The 12,002-nt window shown below is 42.4% G+C and overlaps 1 protein-coding gene and 1 long non-coding RNA gene across 37 annotated transcripts in view; one reads left to right on the top strand and one right to left on the bottom strand.

The window, feature by feature from the left end:
- The window catches only part of EMSY (EMSY transcriptional repressor, BRCA2 interacting), a 107,791-nt gene extending 100,992 nt beyond the window's left edge, over positions 1-6,799 (bottom strand). For 27 of the 36 annotated variants that reach the window (XM_016921646.3, XM_016921648.3, XM_054662552.2 and 24 more), the window contains exons 1-2: positions 6,364-6,768; positions 4,487-4,595 (exon numbers count right to left, since the gene is read on the bottom strand). In XM_016921646.3, the coding sequence (XP_016777135.1) occupies positions 4,487-4,556 (70 nt within the window). In that variant the 5' untranslated portion in view covers positions 4,557-4,595; positions 6,364-6,768. Of the gene's footprint in view, positions 1-4,486; positions 4,596-6,363 lie in introns of all 36 variants that reach the window. The other 9 variants (XM_016921644.4, XM_016921647.4, XM_016921642.4 and 6 more) reach the window with 3 other exon arrangements.
- Positions 6,800-6,811: 12 nt separating this feature from the next.
- Positions 6,812-10,156, top strand: LOC129136363 (uncharacterized). The gene is made up of 2 exons (XR_010147619.1): positions 6,812-7,214; positions 9,848-10,156. It is a non-coding gene; the product is annotated as an uncharacterized LOC129136363 (long non-coding RNA).
- Positions 10,157-12,002: the final 1,846 nt, after the last annotated feature.

The raw sequence follows: 12,002 nt of genomic DNA, 5'->3' as shown, positions 1-12,002 counted from the left end.
ATATAAGCTACCACTGAATACCAGAAAGGACTCAGACAAGGCCAGCAACCCACAGAAAGGCAAGAAATAATAAAACAGTTGTTTTAAACCATTAACTATGAAACAGATATATCTGAGTAAACCAAGAATGGAGGGAAATAAATGTCCAAACTAGAGTTGTTTTCATAGTCAAGTTATGAGTATTTGCTATTTGCCAATACCTGACACACAAGAGAAACTCAAAAAATGTGAGCCAAATAATGAAGAAGTGCCCACAGAATAAGTACTACACCAATAATAAACTAATAGTCGCATTCAGTTGATATTATTCACAGTTCTGTCAAAAATAAGCTTTATATAGAAGACTGGGCTGGGCTGCCTACCTTAAATATTTTTACATTAAATAGAAATGTCTGGCCAGGTCCAGGCACGGTGGCTTACACCTGTAATCCCAGCACTTTGGGAGGCCAAGGTGGGCAGATTGCTTGAGTCCAAGAGTTCGAGACCAGTCTGGGCAACATGGCAAAACTCTGGCTGTACAAAAAAAATACAAAAAATTAGCTGGGTGTGGTGGTACACACCTGTAGTTCCAGCCTCTCAGGAGGCTGACGTGGGAGGATCACTTGAGCCCAGGAAGTCAAGGATGCAGTGAGCTGTGATCATGCCACCGCACTCCAGCCTGGGCAACTGAGCGAGATCCTGTCTTAAAAAAAAAAAAAAAAATCTGGCCAGGCACCATGGCTCACACCTGTAATCCCAGCTCTTTGGGAGGCCGAGGCAGGAGGATTGCTTGAGCTCAGGAGTTCAACACCAGCCTGGGCAACATGGCAAGACCCCATCCCTACAAAAAATTTAAAAATCAGCTGGGGGTGGTAGTGCATGCCTGTGGTCCCAGCTACTCAGGAGGCTGAGGTAGGAGGATCACTTGAGCCTGGGAGGTTGAGGATGTGGTGAGCCATGTTCATGCCACTGTACTTCAGCCTGGGTGACAGAGTAAGACCCTGTCTCAGAAGGAAAAAAAAAAAGGAATGTCTGGTCCAACCAAATGACCCTAAGTTTAAACATCCTGCATGTTCAACCTGTGTTGGATACTATGTAGACATTTCAATGTGGTGGTCACTCTTGAAGGACAAAGCTCTGCTGCTCAGAGTAGTGAAGGAAATACTTAGTTTCAGGAAACATGTTTCAGCTTTTATCGGACCCAGAATAGAGTCCAGAAAAAGCACTAGGGATAACCAAGAATGCAGTATACTCTAAATGTTTATGCCTTCCCCCATTTATGAAATATTTTATTCAACAGATCAGTATTGAGTCCCATTATATATACCAAATGGTGCGCTAATCCTGCCCTCAGGGAGTTAAGTGCAGAGGAGAAATACATCATCTAGCGTAGAAGCAGAAGCTTTAATCAGAAAGAGAATTGTGTGCCAGGCAGGCAGGGAAAAAAAAAAAAAAGCAAATGTACAAAAGAAATAGAGTAAAAGAACAGATAATGTTTCATATTATTCCAGTAACTTCCAGTAATAGTCAGTAACTATGTTTGAGAGTTTTACACTAAGGGCAGTAAAAATATGTCTGTACTTGGATAGTCCCTAACTCAAACCAAACTACTAATTGAACATTACTGCTACAAGGTATCATGGAGAATATTTCTAGGAACAAAACAAAATCCCTATCCTCAAGGTGATTAAAATCCAACAAGGCACCTAAGAAATATATCCAAATAACTATTTTAAAGATTTTAGTTCACACATGGAAGAGAATAGAGAACGGTAAAAATGGAAAAGTAGTTTGTGGCCAGACTGAGAAAAGCCTCTATTTCCAGTCTAAAATGTTTTTATTTGATAGGACTCAGTAATTGATTGATTGTGGGAAGTAATGACAGAAGGCAGTCAGATTTTGCAGCCTGCAAAATGTTTAGGAGAATGGCAATGCCATAAAAAGAAATGAAGAGGTCAAAGTGAGGGAATAGTTTGAGAAAAATGAAAAAGAAGTTCACACTTGCGACCTGTGGAATTTATGATGATCAAGACATTACTTCAGAGAAAATAAAATTAACTAAAGAAATACAACAAATATTTCTGACATTTCAAGTCTAAGAAGTCATGTACAAAATCAAGAGATGGCAACCTCACACACACAAAACTGGGACTCTGAACACAGTTACCACAGCTATAGAATCCACATCACTTCCTCCTCTTCACAAGAAATTCACTCATTGTAAAGAACCCTATTAGCTTCCCAACCTCCTTCACATTTGTTGATGTCCATTTTGATGGGTATCCTTAGATCCTCACATACCTCAAATTTAGTTGAATTTCTGGTATTATTTTTCAAGCAATTCTATCACAGTGTTAATATAAAAGTAGAATAAAATAACAAACACATATGAACATTCCAAAAACGAAAGATTTGCCAAACCATTTATATAAAGCCCTCAATTTGGTCCATTAAATCAGCCATTCAAATACACTATAGTCCATAAAGCCCCGTGTTGGAGCTACAGCTCAGGAATGATCACAAAAATAGGGAAGGGGAGAGGCAAGACAGAGAGAAGGAAGCATTTATCTAGCACTGACACATTCAGTATATATAAAGAAATTCTCTATCCCAATTTCTTTATATGTATGTAAAATCTAAGTATTTAACATCTTATATTAAAATGATTTATAACTATTTTTTAAAGGATACAGCTAATTTTTAAAAACTGTATGTACCTTTTCTAAACTTTGGACCTAGAGTTAGCATGTGAAGACAATTCAAAGGTTTCATTGTTATGATAATAAGCCAACGGGTGGGGAGGAAGTCTTTGGCAAATCACTATCAAAGCTCACCTCCCAAAATGAGGGGTCAATGAAGATGATATTACCATACAAGATGACTGTTTTCTTTTATATAGAAGCACTCTGCAGCAACATTACCCACACAGCTCTGACTAAAATTAGGAATAAATTTAGACTTAAAGGTTACCATTTTTATATTTAAACATAATCTCTCAATTCAAAGGCCCCCAAGCCCAGAAACCCCAATTCAATCTACTGTCTTTGTGATATGTTCTGCAATTTCAGCTATCAAATAAATATGAGTCCAACTTTATAATCGGCAACTAACAAGTTATATTAATTGTATGCAAGTGTAGAAAACTATCTTCAGATTAGGACTAAAAGTTTGGTTAAAAAAAAAAAAGATTGACATCCCCCACACCCTCTCCAAAAACAACTCTCTTAGACTTGCTTTAAAAGATGCTGCTAAAAAGTGATTTGAAATCCTCATAGTGGCCTTGGGTGGAATTAAAAGGACAGGCAGGGCCAGAGCAGCTATGATTCTATCTGATTTACAAAGAAAAATTCCCAACAAAGATTTACTATGATGGGCCCTTTATGTATACTGTTAACACACGTAACAAACTAATGAGGCAGATAGTGTTATCCTCTTTTTTTTTGTTTTAACAAAACTATCAACAAATTTAGGAAGAAGAAATAACTTGTCCTTGGTCACATGGGTCATTTGTAATAATACCAAGACCCCAGGTCTGTCTAAATTCAAGACCTATACTTTTCCTTTAAAATCACAGATATCTAAATAATGCATATCCACTGCCAAAACATTTAATCTTCTTTTTCAAATTATTTTTTTCAATTATTTCATTTATTGTGCTAGCCAGAGACTACAGTGGTAAATAAGACAAGGTCCTCATAGTCTAAGGCAGCATTTCTCAACCAAAGATCCTCATTTGAACTACAGAACACAAAATGATTTGAGTAATAACTCTTTTTCTCAATTTTCCCAAGGAAAGTAATAATTAATAGCACTCTAGATGCACAGGGCGAAGTTAGTTCTTTACATACAATGGATACCTTAGCATTAGGGTTTAATTCTTTCCCTCAATGCTGGTTGAGAAAGGCTGCTGTAAGGGAAAAGAAGCACTAAATAATAAATTACAAGCATAAAATGTGTTTTATTATTGATAGTAAAATATAATTTGAAAAAGTGAGCATAGCTTACATCAACTTAGAATTCAGAAATAGTATGTAATTGACACATACAATCATGAAGGTTAAGAGTATGTTAAAGTGAGACTGAAAGCATACTCCCTGGTTCAAATACTGACTCCATGTCTATCACCATTACCTTGGCTTCTAAGCTTCATCTGTAAAATGGAGACGAGACAAAACAAACAAACAAAAAACACCTACCTTTTAGGCTTTCAAAGGACAAAGCTAATTCTTAAAATATTTAAATTAGATGTTGTATAAAAAAGACTCAGAATAGCCAAGTAGCCCTCAATAAATCTTAGCTACTAGTATTATTACAATTCACACACCTACTATTTACAAAGCACTATGTTAGGCACTGAGGGAAACAACAATGAGTAAGATGGGAACTGTATCTCCAAAGAATTTCTGATGTAGCGTGAGATATGACATCCATGCAAACAGCTATGACCTAGGCAGAAAGGGAAAAAAGGTATCAGAGAGAGGTAAAAAACAAACAATGAACGTCATACCCAATTTTCGAAGAATCCTTTTGCATTCATCCCTGCTGAGATCCAGAAGGGTTGGCCACACAACAGGCATTGCTGCTTCTGTTTGGTAGCCCCAAAGAGCTTGTCCTCCCTACCAGAACAAAAAAAAAAAAGTCAAATTACCAAAGTACCAAAGTACATTCAAGGGGCCACTCACCTGGAGATCCAGTCACAGGCTAAGAAGTAAACCAAAAAGATATTACTATTTTACAATCCTTTCTCACCACCACACTTTCCAACTTTTGAGAAATCAAGAATTAAGTCATTTGAACTATCACAGTGGAACGAACACAGGCTTTAGAACCAGACACCTCTAGGTTTCTAGTCCCAACTTTTCAACTTACTGGTTGAGCCTAAGCTTTACACATCTATAAAACAGAGGTAATACCACCCAGTTTGTTACGCGTATTAAAGAACACTATATGTAAAGTTCTTTCATAGTGGCTGGCATTTCATTTAATAAACAGGTGGTACTACCAACCTGGGGCAAGTTGACTCCTGTCAGCTTCCTCATTTATGAATTACATGAGATAAAATTTGTAAAGCTCCTAGCAAGTTAAAGAAACTTAATAAATAACTCTCCTCGTGCTCGCTTCGGCAACACATATACTAAAATTGGAACGATACATACATATATATATATATACACATATATATACATACATACACACACATATATATATATACTCTCTCAAGTCTTAATGGAATATGAATTTTGATCCTGTAGTTATTAAACAGCCATTTACCAACAGTTGAGCTGCCAGGAACTTACTTAGAACTGGGAATTTCCTAGTGTAAAAGACAAAAAGACACGGCTCTGGGGGCACGCGCAATACCTGCTTAGCACAGAGTAGAGCCGCTCTAAGTATTTGCTAAATGGGTAAGTGAATGGTTGACGCGACTGAGCAAAACGAATGGATGAATGAATGAATGAACGAGCTCACTGTCTAGCCTAGAAGTCAGACACCGAACCGAAATAACTGCTATATCCCGTTCCAGGCGCTGGGGCTGCTAACTCCAACTCTGTGTCCCGAGGTGAGCCCCCCTCCCCCTACTTCCCATAGTCCTCTCAGCTCAGAACCAACCCAAGGCAAGAAGAACTGGACTGCGCGCCCCAGCCGGCAGTATGACATAAAGAAAAGGGGTGGGGAGGAGGAAGAAGGGGCAGAGCCAAAGGAATCCTCTCCCTCCACAAGCCAGTCCCCGCCTCCCGACAGGATCTTGGAGGCGGCCGGCGACTGCTCGAACCGAGCACCACGTCACGGCATCCCGGCGCGTCCCAGCCAGGGGACCCCAGAGCGGGGCCGCAACGCATCGGAAACCCGGGCAGTAGTTTCCGGAGCCCGCTCGGGGAACCGGGATCTTGTAGGATCCTTCCCCACTCAAGTGTCAAGGAGACAAGCCCGCCCCGCCCCCTCTCCAAACACGCACTCCCTAGCAGCACCACAACAAGAGCAGCCAGCCCAGGCTCCTCACCCGGGCCTCTCGGCGCCGGTCCCAATGTCAAGTCCACGACCCAAGCCCCTCTGGGCCAGTAGCTGCTGTCAGGGGTCCCGGCCGGCACCCGCGCCTCACTCCCTCCCCAGTGGAGAGGACAACCGAGAGAGAGTAAGCCAGCGGATACCCAGTCAGACGACCTGGACTCACCGGGAGTCTCCCAGAGCTAGACCCCCGGAGTCCCAGCACCAGGCCAGCCAGAGTCCCCCTGAGTCCACCCCGGGGAGCCCCACGATCCCGTTAGGAAACAACGGAGGATGGGGCTGGGAGCCCCAAGCCGGGCTCCGAATGCTTGGCCCGGCGCTCCTCTAGCCTGGCTGGCCTGCCAGCTCTTCCCAGGACCCTGCCTGAGAGTCACCCACCTGCCCGGCCTTTCGGGGCTCATCTAAAAGGCTCCTCCGCCAAGACTAGGGAACACCAGGAATTGGGTTTGTTTGCGGTGCCTCTGAAGGGGCAAGATGGCGACAGGTAACAGGGCGCAGGCGCAGCCGCGCGCGGCCAGTCGGGAGGTGTAGTTCGCCTTTCCCGCCTTTCGGAGAACAAACACCAAAAGGCCTCCATTCATCTTGTCCTTCTTTTCCTCCGCGTTATGAAAGAAAAGGACAGACATCGCGGAGGGTGCTGGGAGTTGTGGTCCGAATCCAAACTCCAACCTCTTTCGCTCCAGGTTTGCTGTCGTACGCGCAAGGAAGGCCGGGATTGTAGTTCCCTTGGTTTCTCCTGCATACCCTCCTGTCTCTGGCTTCGCGCGCCTCTCCTGGGCTGCCGTCTCCCAGCCAATCGGCTGCGCTCTCTGCTACGTGTGGCGTCACACGTAGCGGCCAAGATGGCGCTAGCGGCTGGAGCAGGGGCTCTGCTGTGACCTTTACGGTAGTGAGGTTAGGGACGATGGGAGAGCAGCTTTGTTCCTGAAGTGCCGTCGAGGATTAGGATCGAGTTTCTTCGATCGTGAGGGCAATTATTAGCGGCCTCTAGCCCCCCAGATGGCATCTTGAGGAGAGAGAATCCACGCTACGAGAACTAACATAGTGGACATCGCAGTTGTCCGTAGCCGATTTGCGGGTTACGGAGTTGTTGCAAGTAGAGAAGGGGAAATCCGAGCGTTCTCGCGTTGGATTTCCTCCACGTGTTAAATGCGAATGGTAGTGATATCTCGTGCTATCTCTGTCAAGGGCAAGAAGGAGAAAGAATTTATTTGAGGCCCTACGACGTGGTAGGTTCACCCTCAGCCTTTGTTCTTATTTCATCTTATTTGTGGAGAAGGTCTTTTCGTTCCTATTTTACAGGTGAGAAAAGGGGCCCAATATATAGTTATTTGCGGCCATAAAATAGAAGCCAGTTGCCTGATACTGAAGATTCAATGAAATCTTGTGATTGACTTCCCTCTTTAAATTTTGTACTTTGGGTAACATCGGATCCGGTAGAAACGCTCGTCAGAAAGAGTTTTTAATATGCATTCTACAATTTCCAGACATAGTTTCCTTCTTGAAAAATTGGGTTAATACTACCCTATAGGGATCTTGTGATGCACCACGTAAACGTTGTAAGTTGTGAACCACTATACAAACGTATGAGACTCTTCATGTTCTTGAGTGGAACTGTAGGTTAGGAAGAGAAGGTAAATAACAGCATTTAAGTTTCCTACTACTATTTGCCCATTAGCTAAAAATACCCTCCGAGGTCTAGGAAAGTCACTGTTGTTGAAACCCAACCTACACCTTCAGAAAATCGTAAAGTGGAACATATTAATCACCAGGCCCTCCCTCCGCTGTCTCCCTGACCTTCCTATGCATCCAGTTGCTTAAGAACTCTTGGAAAGATAGTAAGTGAAATCTTCATAGAGGATTTTTGTACTTTAACATATATTATTTGATTTGAGCCTCGCAACATTTCACCGTGACAGGTACGATTAAGGTCATTCATACTATGAATGAGAAAAACATAGATGTTCCAAGGACTCACCAAATTTCACGGAGCTAGGAATTGGAAGAGAGCTAGGCTTTGTAATCCCAGGTCTTCTGACCTCCAAATGTCCTTTCCTCTACAGTGAATGTCAAAATGACAATGAATGTCTACTCCTCTACAATGGAGTACAAATTGAAAGACAAGGGGCTTATAAAACTGACTCTGACCTTAAGAAGTAGCATATGAGTGATGAATTATTATAGTCAATCCTTGTGCTTACTAAGTGCCACATACTGGTCTAAGCATTTTACATAGTAATTCAGTCCTTAGAACAACTTTATGAGGTGGAAACTTTTATTATCTCTAATTACAAAGGAGGCAACTAAAGTCTAGGAAAGAAGCAAAATAGCTTGCCTAAAGTCACACATAAGTAAATGGTGGCTCACGCCTGTAAACCCAGCACTTTGGGAGGCTGAGGCAAGTGGATCATTTGAGGTCAGGAGTTCAAGACCAGCCTGGCCAACATGGTGAAAGCCCACCTCTACTAAAAATACAAAAATTAGCTGGGCATGGTGGCATGTGCCTGTAATCCCAGCTACTCGGGAGGCTGAGACAGGAGAATTGCTTGAACCAGGGAGGTGGAGGTTGCAGTGAGCCAAGATCGCTCTACTGCATTCCAGCGTGGGCAACAGAGCAAGACAACATCTTAAAAAAAAAAAAAAAAAAAAAGCTAAAGCTGGGATTTAAACCTGATTATGTTGGCTCCAGAGCCTATGCTCCAGACCAGTGGTTCTAAACTTTAATGGTCAATAGGAACCGCTTGAGGATCTTGTTAAAACGCAAATATTGGTAGTATAGATATCAGGTAAGGCCTGGATCCTATAGTCCTAACAGGCCCCCAGGTGAAGTTGATGGTGCTGGTCATTACATACTACAGTTCACATCTTCCCTTTTCTCCTAACCGTATTTATTTTGCAGTCAGAAACTACCTTTCCCATGCTGCCTGTGACTGCTTTATAGTCTCAAATGTTCCCAACATGCTCTTCCTTAAGGATTAGACTCAAACTTTTTCCTCAAAAAGCTTATCCTGACCCTGTCTTTCCCTCTAGGATAAGACAGACATCCCTGCCTCTGCTCCCCTACCACTTAGTGTACACCTTGTTACAGAGCTCAGAACACTGAATTATGGCCATTTATTTGAAAATCTTCCTGGCCGGGCATGGTGGCTCATGCCTGTATTCCCAGTACTTTGGGAGGCCGAGGTGGGCTGATCACTTGAGGTCAGGAGTTCAAGACCAGCTTGGCCAACATGGTGAAATCCCGTCTATACTAAAAATAGAAAAATTAGCCGGTCATGGTGTTGTGCATCTGTAGTCCTAGGTACTCTACTCGAGAGGCTGAGGCAGGAGAACCTCTTGAACCCAGGAGGTGGAGGTTGCAGTGAGCTGAGATTGCGCCACTGCACTTCAGCCTGGGCAACAGAGCAAGACCCTGTCTCAAAAAAAAAGAAAAGAAAATCTTCCTGACTGGACAACGAGCTCTTTGAGGAGAGGAACCAATCAGGTCTGTGTACTGTAGAGCCTAGCATATAATAAGAATAATAGCTAATACTTACATAGGACTTTCTGTATTCCAGATCACGTTATACACATTAACTTGTTTAATCTCTACTATAACCTTACAGATACACTTTTATCCCCATTTTATGAAGAAACTAAGGCATAGAGAGGTTAAATAGCTGGCCCAAGGTAACAAGCCTGTAAGTAACAGAGCCATGATTTTAAATAAAAGCACTTTGGCTCCAGGAAATGTGTGGTGAATAAAATAAGAGCCACTCTACACTCAACCAAAGAAGGAAAACTGAGACTTGCTGTCCTATTAGACATGATTATAACTACCTCTAGTCTGGGAAAATACACAGAAATCTGTTCCCCTGGCCAGGTGCGGTGGCTCACGCCTGTAATCCCAACACTTTGGGAGGCCGAGGCAGGCGGATCATCTGAGATCGAGAGTTCGAGACCAGCTTGACCAACATGGAGAAACCCCGTCTCTACTAAAAGTACAAAATTAGCCAGGCATGGTGGCACATGCCCGTAATCCCAGCTACTCGGGAGGCTGAGGCAGGAGAGTAGCTTGAGCCCAGGAGGCGGAGGTTGTGGTGAGCCGAGATCGCGCCATTGCACAGCCTGGGCAACGAGCGAAACTCCATCTCAAAAAAATAAATAAAAATTTTTTTAAAAAAGAAATCTGTTCCCCTTTGCTGGATTTACTTTTTTTCCTTTCTGTCCTGGACCCCATGGTTATTTATTTCAAATTCAGTCTCCATCAGTACTTTCAAGTTTATTCAACCATCTCTGTCTTTCCATCGACCCCGAAATAGTCCTCAACCTGTGATCAGTTTCCCATCTTTCCTCATGTTTGATATAGCTGTTAGTTAACTCTTAGTGCATAAGAAAAATTATCCCAAACTTTAGTGACTTAAAACAAGAATAATTTTTTAAAATTTTATACAGTTTTTGCATTTTCTATTGGAATCGAGTGGCTTAGCTGGGTGGTTCTGGCTTGGGGTCTCCCAAGCAGTTGCAGCTATCTGAAGGCTGACTGGGGCTGGAGGATCAGCTTCCAAGGTACCTCACTCACATTGGTTGGAAAGTCAGCAAGGAAAGAGGCCTCAGTTTCTCACTATGTAGACCTCCCTATAAGGCTGCTTGAGCATCTTTGGGATATAGTAACTGGATTGCCCCAGAGCAAGTGATCCAAGAGTGTTACAGAAGCTATAATGTTGCAATATGTATACAGAGAGATTTAGATATAAAATCAGATTTTATATATGTTTGTATAAATGTATATAAAACTCACGTACCCTGAAGGTGAATTTGTACAAAGCAGTAAAGCTAGAACAACTGGTGGGAATAAGTTGAAATAATACTGCGTAGCGTTTATTACAGACCCATTATGAAAAGAACACCTTGCTTATCTTATTTAAACCTTACAACATTCCTATGACTTGGTAATTATTGTTCCATTTTACAGTTGAGGAAACCAAGCCCTAGAGAAAACTCATTTGTCCAAATTCAAATATCACCAGAAGACTCTTCCCCCGAACACACAGGTGTTAAGGAGGTCTGGTTATCTGTGATTCCATAACCATTGCTGTGGCCTAAATTATCTGTTTTACTCATGAATCTCCAATTTGGGTGGGACTTAGTGGGGACAGTTAATCTCTACTCCTCTTGACATCAGCAAGGGAAATTTGAAGACTGAGGTCTGGAATCTTACGAGGGCTCGTTCATTCATAAGACCAGCAGTTGACATTGGCTGTTGTCTGGAATCAGTCACAGACCCACCCAGGTTCAAGGAAAGGGGAAATAGATTTTATCTCTTGATAGAAGCATAGTAGCATCCTGGAACACCAGAATATTACTGTGCTCATTTTTAGAAGTATCAACTGCCATAGTCTATCTTCTGTCCACAACAGTTCATATTCCTCCCACATGCAAATGGACTCATTCCTACCACCCAAAGTCTTCCCATTTTGGCAACATGCTTAGGTTTGAGGTCCAAGATCTTGTCACCTAAATCAAGTCCAGATATGGGTTAGGTTTCTTAGGTGCAGTTGCTTTCAGTGTAAAGACTCGGGAACTAAAGAGACAAGTTACCTTTTCCCCACACATCCAACATACAATGGTGGGACAGGCATGGAAAAACCACTGTAGACCTTAATCAGAAAGGGGAATAAAGGAGGCACACCAGGGCCACTGGTTCATAACAGCTCTGATGCTAGTTCCTTGATCAGGAATGATCTCTAGGAATGATTCTCTACAGCTCTTGACTCTACCCTCAAGCCTCCAGGTTACGCTCTCAGAGGCATTAATGATCTCTAGGAATGATTCTCTACAGCTCTCGACTCTACCCTCAAGCCTCTAGGTTCTGCTTTCAGAGGCTTTCTTTATTTTCCATAAAATATAGCCAGTGTTTGAGACCAATTATTTATTTATTTATTTATTTATTTATCTATTTATTTATTTATTGAGATGGAGTCTCACTCTGTCGCCCAGGCTGGAGTGCAGTAGCATGATCTCGGCTCACTGCAACC

The sequence above is a fragment of the Pan troglodytes genome, chromosome 9, assembly GCF_028858775.2.
Source record: "Pan troglodytes isolate AG18354 chromosome 9, NHGRI_mPanTro3-v2.0_pri, whole genome shotgun sequence".
Taxonomy (NCBI): domain Eukaryota; kingdom Metazoa; phylum Chordata; class Mammalia; order Primates; family Hominidae; genus Pan; species Pan troglodytes.
The sequence above is the reverse complement of the archived record's forward strand: the minus strand, read 5'-3'. Positions and strand labels throughout refer to the sequence as shown.